Source organism: Panthera pardus, unplaced genomic scaffold (genome assembly GCF_024362965.1).
Source record: "Panthera pardus isolate Hobbes unplaced genomic scaffold, ASM2436296v1 HiC_scaffold_6, whole genome shotgun sequence".
Lineage (NCBI taxonomy): Eukaryota > Metazoa > Chordata > Mammalia > Carnivora > Felidae > Panthera > Panthera pardus.
In genome coordinates, this window is record NW_026526991.1 from 20,178,778 (window position 1) to 20,197,150 (window position 18,373).

At 37.0% G+C, this 18,373-nt stretch overlaps 1 protein-coding gene across 2 annotated transcripts in view; it reads right to left on the minus strand.

Moving 5' to 3' along the window:
• UTP20 (UTP20 small subunit processome component) overlaps positions 1–18,373 on the minus strand; it is a 109,210-nt gene that overhangs the window by 21,480 nt on the left and 69,357 nt on the right. Inside the window, exons 32-43 of one of the 2 annotated variants that reach the window (XM_019446575.2) lie at positions 17,733–17,820; positions 16,487–16,630; positions 16,237–16,287; positions 15,972–16,124; positions 13,697–13,852; positions 13,216–13,356; positions 12,412–12,549; positions 7,897–8,036; positions 7,564–7,646; positions 5,125–5,414; positions 3,445–3,584; positions 2,840–2,996 (exon numbers count right to left, since the gene is read on the minus strand). In XM_019446575.2, coding sequence (XP_019302120.2) covers positions 2,840–2,996; positions 3,445–3,584; positions 5,125–5,414; positions 7,564–7,646; positions 7,897–8,036; positions 12,412–12,549; positions 13,216–13,356; positions 13,697–13,852; positions 15,972–16,124; positions 16,237–16,287; positions 16,487–16,630; positions 17,733–17,820 — 1,681 coding nt within the window. Of the gene's footprint in view, positions 1–2,839; positions 2,997–3,444; positions 3,585–5,124; positions 5,442–7,563; positions 7,647–7,896; positions 8,037–12,411; positions 12,550–13,215; positions 13,357–13,696; positions 13,853–15,971; positions 16,125–16,236; positions 16,288–16,486; positions 16,631–17,732; positions 17,821–18,373 lie in introns of both variants that reach the window. The other variant, XM_019446574.2, reaches the window with a different exon arrangement.

Sequence of the window (18,373 nt, forward strand, 5' to 3'; positions counted from 1 at the left end):
TAGACAAGTTTTTGCTCTTCACAGTAACCATAGCTAATAACATTCCTAAGAGCTTACTATGGGCTAGTAAAATTATTGTATTAATACCTCACATGTATTAAATCATTTAATTCTTGCTCGCTGTATCCATGGTATAAGGTGCTGTATTTATCAGCACTTTTCAGGTGAGAAAGCTGAGGCACAGAGAGATCAAGTAACTTGCCCCAGGTTGCATAGGTAGGCAGTGGTAGAGTCAGGATTTGAAACCACAGAGCTGGTGTCACAGCCCCGGCTCTGCATCACTACACTATGTTGCCTCTCAAGCTTTCTGCGTTCTTTATACTGCTTCTAGTGTTACAAATTATCACAGGGAACACCAGATAATGATCATAGGCTAAAGAAACATAATTAGTTGTCAATACACAGATTGGATTTTACTTTTTTTAAGTAATCTCTACAGTGAATGTGGGGCTCAAATTCACAACTCCAAGATCAAAAGTCACACACTCTAACGACTGAGCTAGCCTGGCGCCCCAGTTAGTTGAGCATCCGACTTTGGCTCAGGCCATGATCTTGCAGTTCCTGAGTTCGAGCCCCGTGTCGGGCTCTGTGCTGACACCTCAGAGCCTGGAGCCTGCTTCGGATTCTGTGACTCCCTCTCTCTCTGCCCCTCCCTTGCCTGCGCTCTGTCTCTCTCTCAAAAATGAATAAATGTTAAAACAAAATAAATTAAAAAAATAAAAAATAAATTAAAAAAAATTTTTAAGTGTTTATTTTATTTTATTTTTTTTTAAGTGTTTATTTTTAAGAGAGAGCATGAGCAGGGAGGGGCAGAGAGAGAGGGAGACACACAATCTGAGGCAGGCTCTAGGCTCTGAGCTGTCAGCACAGAGCCCGACGTAGGGCTCGAACTCATGAACCTCAAGATCATGACCGGAGCTGAAGTCGGACAGTCAACCAACTGAGCCACCCAGGCGCCCCCCAGAATGAACTTTAAAGGCATAATTTCATATGTATCTACTGGTGATCAGTTGGGTTAAAAACCCAACTTAGACACATTACAGTCAAACTACTGAAAAATAAAGGCCAAGAAAAAGTTCTTAAAGCAGCCAGAGAAAACGGTGCATGACTTAGAGGAGAAAACTGTTTTGAATAACTGGATTTTTCATCCAAAAGACCAGAAGGAAGTGATACAACATTTTTAAGAAGCTGAAAGAAAAGTACTGTCAATGTAGAATCAGATATCCAATGACAGTATCCTTCAGGAATAAGGTGAAAAGATATTCAGAGATGACAGAAAACTAACAGCATTTGCTGCCACCACATGTGCTCTACAAGACTGCTGATGGAAATTCTTTAGACTGAAGGGAAATGATACCAGAAAGAAACTTGGAAATTCAGAAATGAAAGAAGAGAAGTAGAAATGACAAATATCTGGGCAAACTAATAGACTATTCTTCTCCTCTTGAGTTCTTTAAGATATGTTTGACAATTACAAGCAAAAACTCTAACATTGCCCAATAAAGTTTTCAATATATAGAGATGTAATATACAAACAACTATAAAACAAAAGAAGGGTGAAGGGAGCCATATACAGTGGTAAGGTTTCCATATTCCACTTGAAGATGTAAAATACTGTTTCCAAGTAGATTGTTAAAAGTAAGGATGTATATGGTAATTCCTAGAGCAACCGTTAAAAAACTACACCAGGAGGGGCATCTGGGTGGCTCAGTCGGTTAAGCGTCCGACTTCATCTCAGGCCATGATCTCAGGGTTGGTGGGTTCGTCCCCTTGTGTCAGGCTCTTTGCTGTCAGCTCAGAGCCTGGAGCTTGCTTCAGATTCCGTGTCTCCCTCTCTCTCTGCCCCTCCCCTGCTTGTGTTCTGTCTCTCTCTCAAAAAGGAAACATTAAAAAAAATTAAAATAAAAAACTATACCAAGAGAGACAATTAAAATAAATACTGATATTTTTACTGTGTTAGATTTAGAACCCACAGAACAGGAAGTTTACCTTTGAGCAAATTTAGACACAGAAGGTAAAGCTAACTACCCAGAGTCTTGACTGAGTACTTGAAAAGAACAAGCAACAGTGTTTCTTGAACTTCAAATCACTCAGGGATCTTACTGAAATGCAGGCAGTATAGGTCAGGTGTAGGGCCCTAAATTGTGCGTGTCTAACAAGCTCCCAGGTGTTGCTGAACACTTGGAGTAGTAAGGAGCCAGCCAGCCACATCACCACTCAAAGAGCTTTCTATTCCACCTGGAGATCCTATTATTTTTATTACTTGTATGTTTCAATCCTTAAACAAATGCCTATGCTCTTTATTATTCACATTTGTGGAAATAAATTCAATATGCATTCAATAAGAATATTTTTAAGAACTCTCAAAATACAAAACTTGATATCAAATGATTTGAGAAAAATAGGTTATATAACCCTGGCCTATAAGTATCTTTATAAAAATCAGACATGGGAGTTTTTGTTTATTTTTTTTAAATAGATTTTTTAAATGCTGATTAGAAACTTGTAAACATTCTTTTTTTAAAAGTTTATTTTTCAGGAGAGAGAGAGAGAGAGAGAGAGAGAGAGAGAGAGAGAGAATATCCCAAGCAGGATCCGTGATGTCAGTGCAGGGTCTGGCGTGGGGCTTGAACTCAGGAACCCTGAGATCATGACCTGAGACAAAATCAAGTGGGATGCTTAACTGAGCCCTGAAACTTATGAATATTCTTGATTACTACCTCAGTGGATCAACTTTACTGAATACAGACAGAAGGCAACATCACTTGTAGTGTTCAAATTGCAAATATTTGAACTTCAATCCAACTTGAATGAATATAAGGCACATAATGCAATTTACCTGATATCCACGGACAAGGGTACTCTGTAATTCTTTTAAAATATATTGTAGGTAGTGCACACCCAGATCTTCTATTATTTTTGCTAGAGTGCTGCGTGCAATGTCTCTGATTTCCTGTGCTCTGTTCTTGAGGAGGGCACACACTTTCAGCAAAATACTAGAAAATGAAAAATTGAAAAGGACTAATCAAAAACCAGAAGCAAATAAAAATACAGACATCCTCTGGTCTCTTAATTATTCATTACCCAAATTTCCCAATTAGGATTCTAAAAAAAAATTATTTTTAAGGCCAATTTATTTTTGAGAGACAGAGACATAGAGTGTGAGCAGGGGAGGGGCAGAGAGAGAGGAGACACAGAATCCAAAGCAGGCTCCAGGCTCCCAGCTGTCAGCAAAGAGCTGGACGTGGGGCCCAAACCCATGAACTGTGAGATCATGACCTGAGCTTAACCAACTGAGCCACCCAGGTGCCCCCCAATTAGGATTCTAAATCACAGCAAATTGTGACAATATGTCTCTTCCTCACAGAAAGAGACTCAAGAGTCAGGAAGAAAGAACCAAGTTTTGAGTTTCACTGAACATTTCTAATTTGTCATACAATATACCTTGGCAGGTTAGCTTCCATAACTTCTTGTGGAAGGGACTGCATTAGTTTAACCATGGCAAAAGCTAAAGGAACTCGAACTACTTCCTCATCATTCACAACCTTGGACTTTATGAGCTTGTGTTCTTCTTCCCTTTTAGTCTGTAAGAAAAATTTAGGTTAAACTAAAACAAAAATAAATGGATCGGGGACCTACCAACACTGAAATCTTGCATTTGAACGATAAGCTCTTTGATATGACACTTCTAAGTTTATGGCTTAAAAAACAAACTAAATTATGCAATTTGAGAATAACTCTCAAAGAATTATAAAAAATAATAGGAATAATAATGTTTTTTCCAAAGAAGAGCCCAAATGTCCATCAACTGACGAATGGATAAAGAAGACGTGGTTTATATATACAATGGAATATTACTTGGCAACGAGAAAGAATGAAATCTTGCCATTTGCAACAATGTGGATGGAACTGGAGGGTATTATGCAAAGTGAAGTAAGTCAGTCAGAGAAGGACAGATTTCATATGTTTTCACTCATATGTGGAATTCGAGAAACTTAACAGATGACCATGGGGGAAGGGAAGGGGAAAAAATAGTTTCAAGCAGAGAGGAGGCAAACATAAGAGACTCTTAAATAGAACAAACTGATGATTGATGGGGCGGCAGGGGAGAGGGGAAAATGGGTGATGGACATTAAGGAGGGCACCTGTTGGGATGAGCACTGGGTGTTTATGTAAGTGATGAATCACAGGAATCTACTCCCAAAGCCAAGAGCATACTATATACACAGTATGTTAGTTAAGTTGACAATAAATTATATTAAAAAAATAAAACGAGAGAATGTTTTTTCCCAAAGGAACAATCAGAAAAAAATAGTCAAGTTTTCACTGATGTGGATTAAGATTGCTGTGAAATATCTAAAAATCATAAAAAATTTGTATCAATCGGGATTTTCAAGAGTTTGAGTGACAGTGTTCGTACATAGAAATATAGTGCCCCAAATAAGAAGTTATATTTACAAATATACAAAATGACCAAGTCAATATTTTACACCAGGGGCTGGCAAACTTCTGTAGAGGGCCAGATAGTATTTTTGGCTTAAGATCTCTGTTGAAGCTACTCAACTCTGCTGTGGTAACACAAAAGCAGAATTAGACAATATGCAAATCAATAAATGTAACCGTGTTCCAAAAAAACTTTACTTACAACAGGCTGCAGGATAGATCCAGCCCATGGACCACAGTTTGCCAACCCCTGTTTTACCCTGAGAAAGAAAGGCTCTGACTTCATGAGAATCCACTGCTAAATGTTATTCCTATTACCCAGGAAGAAGATAAATTCTGAACAGCAGAGAAGTGGCCAAGAAGTAGAAAAGGGAAACATATTCTAATTTTTAAAAACTCTTTTTTTTTGAAATGAGAATTATCTAATTATCTGCTTTGGAGATATCTACCAGATGAAAATCATAATGAAGAAAAACTGCTGCTTTGCTGCAGAAGATGAACCTAAAGATGATGAGACAAAACAAGGGAGGTGAATTCTGAAATGTTGAGATGAAAGAAAATCCAAAAGCTGAAGTCAATCAATAATAGTCAGGAGCCTCAGGCTGACAGAGTGCCACAAACACTTGGGTTCACACAGACAGAATGGGCCCCATTCTGTTGGGCCCCAACCAGAATGATTACCGTAGAGGCCAGGCATTTATGTAGCCTGGGTAGGATATCCCCAGTTATGGTTCCTTGGATATTTTTAATTGTTCTCTCCAATTCTTCCTTATTCCGAGGAAGGAAAGAGATGGACCCAGTGACACACTCAGGTTCTTTAGCTGATGCCCCTTGACATTCAGCTGGATCGGGGTTTCCCGGTTCTTTGTTGTTGTCTGACAAATTCTTACATTTGTTTTCCTTCTCTTCCTCATCCATATGCTCTAATTCCATGGTTTCATGCTCTGGCAACTCAATCACTTCTACTGTGTCTATGTTCAGTAAACAACAAAAGTCACCTTAAATCAAATAAGGAAACAACACAGTTGTGTTACAAGTCTTTCCCACCAACATCCAATAAAAACGATCTAGTCTCCAACTACAGATAGGTAAGATAAAGTACTAAAGGAAACAGCACTATATGAGAGGGTTATGATTTTTTGCTGTCTTACAGTTTGGAGTCTAATGTGGAACAGAGACAAGTAAACGGACAGTTATGAGTGTGGGAGAGCAAGTGCAGGCTATGTTGGGAATACACTTGGAGACTAGGTGGGGAGGAGGGTCTTAACCAAAAGAAAGCTTCCAAAGTATTGTGGTTGGAGGTTTCCAAAAACAAAAACCTATACTCATGAGCATGAAAACTATAATGCAGCCAACAGTTCTCATGCAGAAATGTCCCTTACTATAGGGCTCAGTTCATTAAAGAAAATTAGGCAGTGTTGTACTGGGGCAAGTCCAGGCATGGCTCTGCTAACAAGCCATATGACCAAAGTTAGTTAACCTAAGCCTAGTGGGCTTTGTATTCTTTATCAGTAAGATGGAGATGGCACCACTTGCAAGGCTGTTGTCACGATTCAATGAGATAAAGTCTATAATCACCCAAATATACATTTCTGATACGTCACAGACTTTCAAAAAAATGGTAGCCATTAGTCTTTATTTTATTTCCTGGCTGTGTAGCTTTGGGAAAGTTACTTTACATTTCTAAACTGTAATTTCTCATATCAAAAAATAATGGTGTAACTAACAACTAAGGTTCTTGTAAGGTTTTTATGAGAACAAAGGAGATAATGTCTCGAAAGGCCCAGCTCATAGAACTCAATAAATGTTTTAAACTTTAGTCATATCTAAGAAAATAGACAGTTAAGCAGATTATTTTAATTTTTAATGTTTTTATTGATGCAAAATTGCAAAATGCAGATTCAACTGCCTGAAGATAAACCGTTGAGAGACTTTAGTTTGATCAATGGTTTAAAGCATTAATGGTTTTAATTAATGGTTTAAAACACAAATGGTTCCTACAAATTCAAGCCAGTCTTTGCTATTTATTAGTGTGGCTCTGTAATGATTTTACTGTGAATCAAAGAATTAGAAATTTTTGAGTAGGAAGGAATGCTGAAGTAGTGCAAACTAAGTGCCAAAATATTTCAATGTCTTTTAGCAAAAACAGCCTATTGGCCTATTTAAGTGTTCATCCTCTAACAGGTTAAGGAAATTTCTATTTGTTCCTTATTTGATATCATGAATAAATACTAAATCTAACCAAATGTTTCCCTTGTGCCTCTTTAGAGGACCACATGTTTTTTGTATGCTAATGTTAAATTCCATTAACCAATTATACCAACTTCATGAGTTAGTGGAAGCTTCCTTTTTATTAATCATCTGAAATAGCTGACGTAAGGTTGAAATTACCCATTCCTTCAATATTTGTATAACTAGCCTATAAAGCAATGTGAACCTGGTATTTTCATCAGGAGAAGGTTTATAACTACAGAGTCAATTTTTTAGTAGTTAGAGATATACCCCGATTTTCTATTTCTTTTAAAGCCAGCTTTTGTATTTTATTTTTCTAAGAGTTTGTACATCTCACTCAAGTATTCAAATTTTTAAGTTCAAAGATCATAATATTATTTTACCTTTTTAATTTGATTGGGACCTTTAAAAATTCTTAATGTTTATTATGCCTATGCCTTCTATTTTTACTGATCAATCTTGACAGAGGTTTGCCAATTTATAATCTTTTCATATACCTATTTTTAGCTTTGATGATCCTTTCTTATTGTATCTACTTTGTCTTATTAATTGTTACTCTAATTTTTAATTCTTTTCTTATACTATCTTTGCATTCATTGCTTACTGTTCTTTCCATACATGCAGGTGGTAAAATTGGATTTCTATATAAATAATTTAAGCTCGGATTTTTTTTTACCCATATAATTTAGACTGGCCTTCTCTATAGTTAAAAAAAAGATTTTACACAAATACTCAAACCATTTGCTTTAACTTCCTCCTGACTCATTCACTGGTCACTGCTCTAAGTAGAAAAAGGTGATAAGTTGAATTTTGCCATCTTTAATTGATTAACATCAATTATCCAAGAATAGAGTGGAAATCTAGTTTAAGAAAGTTTTAAAAACTTACTTTCTTCATTCTGAATTTTTCTCATTTGTTCTTCAAGAGTTTTGTGGTCAAAGTGGAATGCTTCTAACACTATTACTAGCAAACTGTTGAAAAAAGAAGGTACACAGAAATGTCTGATTCATAACATCATTTGATGATTAAAGTGAAGGATTTAAAGACTTATAAACAGTAAAATTATTTTTACCAGTTTTAGGTATTTTTGAATTCAACAAATACTAGCATAACCTCATTAATACAAGGTAAAAGCAAACTAAGATTAGAGAGACCACTTCAGGAAATAATCCAAAATTTACATTTTAAAAACAAAGCAAAAATAAGTTTGACCATACATACCTGACACCCAACTTTTGATTGATCTGTCCTGTCTGTAAGACATGAATGAAATGTTTCAAGTAATATACATATGCTGACCAAGAGAGATGTTTGCAAATAGCTCCAATAACTTCTGTGGCAGCAATGGTTATATTTTCATGCTGTAAAACAAATCAAGAGCATCAACACAGAATAAGTATTTGCTAATAAAATAAAGAGCTAACTTTGTACACTAAAAAGCTTAGACAGGGGCGCCTGGGTGGCTCAGTCAGTTAAGCATCTGACTTCGGCTCAGGTCATGATCTCACGGTTCGTGAGTTCGAGCCCTGCGTCGGGTTCTGTGCTGACAGCTCAGAGCCTGGAGCCTGTTCCAGATTCTGTGTCTCCCTCTCTCTCTCTGACCCTCCCCCATTCATGCTCTGTCTCTCTCTGTCTCAAAAGTAAATAAACGCTAAAAAAAAATTAAAAAATAAATAAATAAATAAATAAAAGCTTAGACAGTAGGTGATTAGCAATTATAGAAGGGAAAGAATGCCCAAACTATATCCCACTCCCCCTAACAGCTCTAGGAAATGACACTGTCAATTAAAGAAATGACACCATCTTTAATTAAAGGATATTAATCAGTTCATACTTTGTACTTTTTTCCACTCAGACCTCCCTGATAGGTTAAAGCCTATAGACAGTGAATGAAGTAAATTCAGTGTGTAAAGTTAAACACTAAAGTTAACTTTAATGTAGAGCTCAGCATTCAACAGTACAGATGCCTTGGAGACATCTCTTTCATGCCACCATAAAGAACAGGGACTGGTTTTACCCTGATACCTTAAACTAGAAAAATAGACAAAAATATATGAAATAGCAGTTTTCAGACTTTGGACATTGAACAGTGCAGTACAGTGCTAGCTGAGAGAAAGGCAACAAATGAAATGCGTCTTATAATTATCCTAATTTCACTGTGTGAAGAGAACTGTCAGGTCATAGCAGAGGAGAAACCCAAAAAGGGCCCAGTGGTCTCCCTGAGGTAAGGAGGCAGAGAGAAGGCTGTGGCAGCCAGAGTCCAAAGGGCAAAGCATAGAGAGGAGAGAGCTACACAGAGAAGAAAGCTGCAGAAAATACCTCTCATGACAAGAAAAATCAACCAGTAGAAACAGACCCCAAAGTGACACAGATACTAGACTTACAGTAGACAAAGAAAGACAATTTATGAAATTACATTCCATAAGATCAAGAAGGGAAAGGAAAGCAGAAGCATGTTAAGGAGAGGTAAGATATAAAAAAGGCCCAAGCCAAAAATTCAGAAATAGAAAAGACAGTTCTGGAAGGAAAGACACACTGGATAGGATTCAAATCAGATTAGACTCTGAAGAAGAAAAGATTAGTGAACTTGAAGCACAGCGATACAAAATTGAAACAAAAATGAAACAAGATGAAACCCTGGGTGGAGGGGGAGAAACTAATGAGAAAAAAAAAAAAAAAAAAAAGAGCTTCAATGAGTTTGGGCCAATTCTGAGTGGCCTAATACACACTGGAGTCTCCAAAGGCAAGAAGGGGACCCAAAAGTATCTTTGAAGAAATAATGGCAAAAAATTCCAAGTTTGAAGAACACTACATCAGTAGATCCAAAAAGCTCAACAAACCCCAAGCACAAGAAATATGAAGGAAACTACACTAAGGCACAGCATAATCAACTAGCTTAAAACCAGTGATATAGAGAAAATTTTCAAGGCAGCCCCTAAAAATAGATATATTACACTCAGAGGAAGAAAGATAAGAATGACTTCTTGTTGGAAATGATATAAACTAGAAGACAATAGAGCAATTATCTTTAAAGAATAGAAAGAAAAAAAACCCTGTCAATCTAGAATTCCACAACTTCCAGAAACATCATCTTTCAAAAGCAAAGATGAGAAAAGACATAAAAACTGAAAGAATTCATCACCAGTAGACCTTTACTACAAAAAATTTAAAGGAGGTCTTCCTGTCAGGAATAAAATGATATAGCAGTATATCTGGATCTACCCAAAGGAATAACTGGAAAATTATAAGTAATTGGAAGTAACCAGAAATTATAAATATGTAAGGAAATATAAAAGATCCTTCCTTATTTTGAAAGATCACTTTAAAAGATAATTGACTGTTTAAGGCAAAAATAACAATATATGTATAAAACTAATGTATAGGTAGGGGCACCTGGGTGGCTCAGTCAGTTGAGTGTCTGACTCTTGGTTTCAGCTCAGGTCATGATCTCATGGTTCATGGGATTGAGCCCTGAGTCAGGCTCCATGATGACTGCACAGAGCCTGCTTGGGATTCTCTCTCTCCCTCTTTCTCTGCTCCTCCCCTGGTTGTGCATGCTCTTGGACACATGCACTCTATTTCTCTATCAAAATACACAAACTGGGGAAAAAAAAAAAAAAAAAAAAAAAGACACCAGAACTAATGTAGAGGTAAAACCTATAAAAAGAGCTCAATGATAACTAATAAGCCAACAGAGATAAAATAAAATCGCTTAAAAAATCCAATTAATCCAATACAAGGGAAAAAAGAGAGGGACAAATGGAATATAAACAACATCAAAGATATAAATCCAACCATATTAATATAAATGTAAATGGTCTAAAAAACGATTTTTTTTTTTTGAGAGAAAGCATGAAGAGGGGAGGGGCAGAGGAAGAAGAGAGAGAGAACCCCAAGCAGGCTTCATACTGTCAGTGTGGAGCCTGATGCAGAGCTTGATCTCACCACTGTGAGATCATAACCGGAGACAAAATTCAAGAGTCGGATGCTTAACTGCACCATCTAGATGCCCCTGTCTAAAACCTATTAAAAGGCAGAGATTGTCAGATTTGATAAAACTGCCAAGACCCAGTTATATGTTATCTACCAGAAACCAACTGTAAATACAAAATCACAAATATGTTTAAAAAAAAAAAAAATAGAACACGAAAAAAGATATACCATATTGCGGTGCCTGGGTGGCTCAGCTGGTTAAGCATCTGACTCTTGATTTCAGCTCGGGTCATGAGCTCATGGTTCATGGGACTGAGCCCCCCATCCGGCTCTGCACTAACACTGTGGAAACTGTCTCTCCCTCTCTCTCTGCCCCTCCCCCACCCATGTGCAGTCTCTCCCTTAACATAAATAAACGTTTAAAGAGATATATTATGTTAACATCAACCAAAACTAAATATAATTTATTTTTTTCATCTACACCTCTTTCCTATTTTACTGCCATCAAACTATAAATTGGTTGTGCTTACTGGCTCTTCAAGCCAGAATTTAGGGGGAGTATTTTATTTACGTACGTAATTCTTTTCTTTTTTTTTTTTTAATGTTTATTCATCTTTGAATGGTCAGGGGGAGACACAGAATCTGATGCAGGCTTCAGGCTCTGAGCCATCAGCACGGAGCCTGATGTGGGGCTCAAACCCACAAACCGTGAGATCATGACCTGAGCTGAAGTCAGACGCTTAACCAACTGAGCCACCCAGGCGCCCCTATGTAGGTAATTCTTTAAAAAAATTTTGAAACAATAGGGGAAACCTAAACTTGCATAAGACCATGTGATCAACACAGAATAAGTTCGACCAACAGCTCCTGATATCACCTCAAATTGGACTTAAATTTCACTCTTTCATTAATCTGATCAATAAATATCATTTATCAGAGTCTTACAATGTGCCAGGCACTGTTTTTTTGGCACTGTGTAGTCTAACAGTGAAGACAGGCCTAAGTTCAAATACTGATTCTCATTCTGTATGTCTTTGAGAAAGATAAATACCTCACATATTCCCAGTTTACTTTCCTGTAATATACTGACAACAATCCCCCCCATAGGGCTGAGCTGTGGTGAGGATGAAGTAAGACTATGTAAAGTACTTAGAATAGCACCTGTAGCTGGCATAGTGTTAAAGAAAAGGTAGCTATTGTGTGACTTCATTTCTTGTAAGACATTTGGGAAAATACTGATTATTAATGGTATTTATCAGAATTAAATCCTATGATACAAAAATAAAAGTATGCTATGTTAGTAATGTGATCATTTCTAAGAGGGGAAATATTTTGTGGCTGGCCTTTGCGAGCTAATAATAATGAAAATAAAAATAACGCCTACCATTTATAGAACATTTACTGTGTGCCAAGTACCATTCTAAGGGCTTCAGAACTATTCTAAGCCTCTAATTATGGTGACAACATCAACATGGATGTCACTAACCCCATATGCATTTTGGAAAAGTGTGTCACGGTATGGGTAGAGGTTTAATGGTTTCTTTTCTTTTTTTTTAATGTTTATTTTTAGAGAGAGAGAGAGAGAGAGAGAGAGACAGAGCGTGAGTGGGGGAAGAGCAGAGAAAGAAGGAGACACAGAATCTGAAGCAGGCTCCAAGCTCTGAGCTGTCAGCACAGAGCCCGATGCGGGGCTCAAAGTCACAAACCATGAGACCATGACCTGAACCAAAGTTGGATGACGCCTAACCGACTGAGCCACCCAGGTGCCCTGAGGTTTAATGTTTTCTAAATCTAATGTCCCACCTTGAGCATTTTCTCATCAAAAATTGGAGTCATGGCATAAGGCATGATGTAATTCTGGAGAGATTTAGAAGACAGCATAACTTTGCCTTCCATTAGCTGTTTTGCCAGTTTCTTCAACGCTCTTGCTCTTCTGTGGATCTATGCGTTAGATAAAATAAGAATTAGTTACTGAATGAACACACATATGACCAGCTCCATTTCTGTATCATTTCTTTTTGAAGTTTATTTATTTATTTTGAGAGAGACAGAGACAGTGCAAGTGGGGGCAGGGCAGAAAGAGAGGGAGAGAGAGAGAATCCTAGGCAGGCTTCATGCTGCCAGCACTGAGCCTGACGTGGGGCTCAAACCCACGAAACTGTGAGATCATGACCTGAGCCAAAACCACAAGTTGGATGCTCAACTGACTGAGTCACCCAGGTGCCCCAGTATCATGTTCCTTTTGCACGAAGAGATTAAAGGAGTGAAGGGCAGTCCATGTGTTACATGAGCAACACCTGTGCCTTGATTTGCTTCCAGAGATATAATCCATAGCATTTGTTTAACAATGGATCCTAAAGCAGTTAAACTTCTTAGCAAAAGGCAGAGAAAGGTGACACTGTAATTGTGGTTTATGATACCATGAAAGAAAACAGACCCCAGGAAAATGATCATTTCCTGTGCTAATTTCATTGACGATCAATAAGACCAAGAAATCAGAGGCTCAAAACTTTTTGGAAAATTAAAATATATCTTTTTAAATGAGATAGAACAGTTTGAAATACTTATAGGCAGGGAAAAAAAGAAATGAACAGAACTGTCTTCTACCTGAATGTGTTTCATATTCTCAAAGAAGTCCATTTCTGGATCATGGCAATCAGTAAGCTGTACCAACTCTTTAAATTCTGGTTGATTTGGAAAAGTTTGAATTAAACAGGAAAGCACTGTGGTATAATCCTGTTGAATATTCTGCAAATGCCAAATTGAGGGGAAAAAAAATTTTTAAAGAATTTGTTTTCTAGAGGATACAAAGAGACACACAACAAAGCCATTACAATTTTTTTTTCTTTTTTTTAAAGTAAAATATTCCCACTATAAACACAAACTGAAATCAGAAGTGATTGCTCTCCTTTCTATTCTCATTCTCCTGTTAAAAGTTTGGTATTTATGCAATCAAGTATTTTAATTAAATGTACTTATAAGACTGACTGCTTTTCAACAACAGTATAAGTAGGAAAAAACAAAACCAATACCAAACTCACAGACAGTAGTGTGTAAAAGACAAAAATACAATCGCAAACCCCAATACCTCTGTCTGGCTCTTCAATCCTTTCCTCAATTTCTCCAGGAGTGAACGATGAATGATTTCCCTGTATTCTTTCTCTGTGACGTTCAAGGCAGCTACCTTCTTGATGATACTCATCAGGCATATGCTGGCATTATCACTTAAAGACATGTCTCCTAACTGGAAACAGGAAAAAAGAAAAAACCCCAAATTATTCTGTGTAATATCTGTAATATGGAATACTATTTCCCAGTGAAAGAGTTTACCCCTCAATGAAAATGTTGCCACTCGTCTATGTAAAAATCATAAGGAAGAACCAAATGTAGGGTTGTGAGGAACATGCAGGCATACCTCAGAGATACTGTGAGTCTGGTTCCAGACCACCACAGCAAAGTGAAAGTCACAGTAAAGTAGGTGACATGAATATTAATGTTTCCCAGTGCATATAAAAGTTATGTTTACACTATGCTATGGTCTATTAAGTGTGCACTAGCATTATGTCTAAAAAAACAAGGTACATACCTTCATTAAAAAATATTTACCATGATCTGTATTTCAGAGAGTCAGAATCACTGATCACAGATCACCATGACAAACATAATAATAATGAAAAAGTTTGAAATATTGTGAGAATTAGCAAATGTGACACAAAGACACAAAGTAAGCAAATGCTATTGGAAAAATCGTGCTGACAGCCTTGTTTGAAGCAGAGTTGCCACAAACCTTCAATTTGTAAAAAACAGTATCTGCAAAGCATGATAAAATGAGGTGTGCCTGTAGTATATAACTTTAAAAAATCATGCTTACTGAGAAGTGTCACTCCCATTTGGAAAATATGATGAAATAGAGTTTTTGATTTGTTTTATTTCTCAAAACAAGCAAAATAAGCAGTTTTCAATATTCAGTGTCACATGATCACTGAGAATGACAAAGTTGGCTGGTATAATCCTGGTTAGTTGTGCTCCAGTTCCTGCTTCGAGCAATGCAGGCAGTGAATGTGGAGAAACTATTTCCAACTCAGCCAACCAAGCAGTGATTTGGAATCCTTTGTGTTGGAACTTGACATAATATATGAAGAATTATCTCCAAACAGAGAGATTACTTTTTCATATATTACATAATTGTTGATACCTGATGAATAACTATAAAATGCCACAAAGATATTACTGATCACATGGTCAACTATAAATCAAGGGTTCCATTTTCCCCATTTTGGGGCTTTAATTCAATTCAGCAACATGGCACTTAATTATAGTCCAAACCCTTTATAGTTCTATATCAATAAAGGAGGGCAGACTGTCAAATAATGACAGTAGTTACAAAACTTAAAAAAACTGAGATATAATTGAAATACTATAAAATTCACTTTTTAAAAAAAATGTCTATTTATTTTGAGAGAGAGAGAGAGAGAGAGAGAGAGAGAGTCAGTATGAGCAGAGGAGGGATAGAGGGAGACACACACAGAGTCCGAAGCAGGTTCCAGGCTCTGAGCTGTTAGTGCAGAGCACGATGCGGGGCTCAAACTCACAAACTGAGAGATCATGACCTAAGCTGAAGTCAGATGCTCAACCAACTGAGCCACCCAGGTACCCCTGAAGTTCACCCTTAAAAAAAAATTATTTTAATGTTTATTTTTGAGAGACAGAATATGAGTGGGGGAGGGGCAGAGAGAGAGGGAGACACAGAATCTGAAGCAGGCTCCAGGCTCCAAGCCGTCAGCACAGAGCCCGACGGTGGGGCTTGAACTCACAGACCATGAGATCATGACCCGAGCCGAAGTCAGATGCTTAAACGACTGAGCCACCCAGGCACCTCTAAAATTCGCCCTTTTGTACACTTTAAAGTGTACAATTTAATGGTTTTCAGTATAAAGTCTTTTTGCAAATATATTCACAAGGTTGTTTCAACCATCACCACTATCTAACTTAAGAACATTTTTATTACTCTTAAAATAAACCCTGTGCCAGTCTGAAGTCCTCCCTCTCCGTTTCCATTCCTCCCTCCCTCAGAAGCCCTTCGTAACCTAGCCACTAATTTACTTTCTGTCTTTATGAATTTCCCTATTCTAATACACAGCTTTTGGATTTTTCAAAGTGTTTCCACATATATTATTTTATTCAAAGTACTTATCTTTTAAATCATGAGAATAACAATATGGTCTTCACCATATTGCAAAATATTGTGCAACTAAAAGAAATTTTACACAAAAGTCTTTGTCCTGCTCAAAACACAAATTAAGGAATTTGGTCATATCAAAACAATGAAAACCAATTCATAAACTTTTGCTATAAAGACCTACCTCCAGATTATAGAAACAATTATGCATGACTAGAATTAAGTAGTTAACATCCACAGTTTGCATCTCTTTAATACAAGAGGCGATTGTCTGGAATGCTGAGAAGCGAACATCAAAGTTGATATCATCAAGATGTCTTTGATCAAAGGCGTTAAGCTACGAGAAATGAAAACATTGAAACGTTGAAAACATAGGTGAAAGTACATCAACCTTAAATAAACAAAAATGATAATACTTTTGAAGCAAAAGAGAAGACTTTCTCTCTTACCTTGACAACATCAGTAATGTATTTTAATCCACTCTCAAAATCAGAAAGAGTCTAAATGGAATGAAAAAAGTATGTTATTACTGAATAAAATCTTAATTTTCCTGCCCTCCTCCCTTTAACTCCCTCCTTCCACTCAAATTTATATGAAACAACATACTGGCACCAAGAAAGCTGTTAATATGTGTTACATGTCATAGTTATCTTTTTAAAAAGGGGTGGGTGGTTTGGGGTAAAAATTAGTATTACTGACCTGGAAAACTGTACAAAGCAACTGTCTTGACAATTTATTCTTAATAACTGAGAAGAGTTTTGCTAGAGGCTTGAGGAAGCTTGTAGGCTCCAGACAATGTTTTAAAAGGTTTTGTACCGTCACCAAAATATCAACCTCTGTATCCTTAAGAAGAAAGAGAAATCACATTTCAGTAGTTTATAAAACTGATCAACTTGGCTTTAATATATTTCAGCCCAGAAAACATACAATTATGAATAAGAAGCAAAAGTAGTAATTGGAAAAGTTATTTCACAGTCTTTTAAAAGTTCTTAGCATTTTAACAACATAAAATCCACAACAATGTCCATGAATGGTTTCTTCCTTAATTCTAATAGAAAACACATATGGCTTTGGGACAGAATTTCCTCTACTGAGTCCAAAAAGAGCCAAGAAAAATGAGCTTGCTGAAAAAAAAAAAAACACATTTCTGGTTGTCTACAGATCTGTGGTTTTCCACACTGAATTACTATGTGGTAAGAGATGTTCAGGGTAATGGCTTCGGCCTCATACCTGAGTTTGAGCATGGGAAGACTCTTTAACTTGGGATTGAACTAAGGTTTGAAAATCATATCAGAAAATTCTTAGCTATGCCTAATATTATTATAGTCTGACTTTTCATTCAGTCCTGCAACTGTGATCTATATTTAAGATTATACGATGTACTGGGGCGCCTGGGTGGCTCAGTTGGTTGAGTGACCAACTTCGGCTCAGGTCATGGTATCACGGTTTGTGAGTTCAAGCCCCACGTCGGGCTCTGTGTTGACAGCTCGGCCTGGAGCCTGCTTCTGATTCTCTCTCTCCCTCTCTCTCTGCCCCTCCCCCACTCATGCTCTGTCTCTGTCTCAGAAATAAACACTAAAAAAAAAAATTAAAAAAAAAAAAAAGATTATACAATGTACTTTTTGGGTTCCAGATTCATTACTGGTCAAAGTCAGGGGGGAAAAAAAAAAAAAAGCCTTGAAATGGATTAGAAGCTAAAGAAAGGAAAATGAAGGGATTAATAACACTTTTTCTGTTATGACTGATGATGGCGTTTTCCACCTTCTTGTGCACCCTCATTCCTACTTCCATCCCAATTTTTCTCCTCTATTTTTATTTTTGTATTTCTATATAAAGTCTCTTCACAAATATATCACAGAATCTAACCAAGGAAATTACTGCTCACAAATAAATCTAATAATAAAGTGCTGCTTCAGAGACAAAATAAAATCCTATGAATCTGTACCTGAGCAATATTGCCACGGTGGAGGAAAGGGAGGAGAAGTGTAATGAGCAGAGAACTTTGTTCTTTGTCTTTCATGAACTTGCTGATCCTAGAGATGGGGAAAAAAATGGATATATAAGGAAGATCAACAATTTAAGAGTACTTCTCTAAGAAGCTCAACTTTTTGTAGAAAAACATGACAGACACAGGTGGCTTTTATGTATTCATCTATAAAAAGTTCAGGTGACTTATTTAGCAGTGTCTGCTCACTTCTCTCCAACTTCAGGCACCTTGCTACTATTCTATTTCTCTTGTAGCATCTGATTGTGTAGATGATATCATGATCTGACAATCAGTAATTTCTTATTTTACAAAGAAATAAATTCTAAGTGCCAAGACTTGTAGAAGGCTTTCTGTACAATTTTCACTTTAATTCCCAAAATAGCCTTCAATGTAGGAATTATTTTTAGCTCCATTTTGCCCAAAGAAAATGGGAGACTCAGAGAAACTGGTGTCACATCGCTAAGAAATGGTAGAGCAGGGCTTTCAAACCCGGGTCTTTCTGGTGCTTGATCTCTCTTCACCTTTTCACCACCACACAGCCTGTGATAAAATTCAATGAGTGTATTTTGTGTGGTTTCCCATTCTGCAAAACTTAGAAG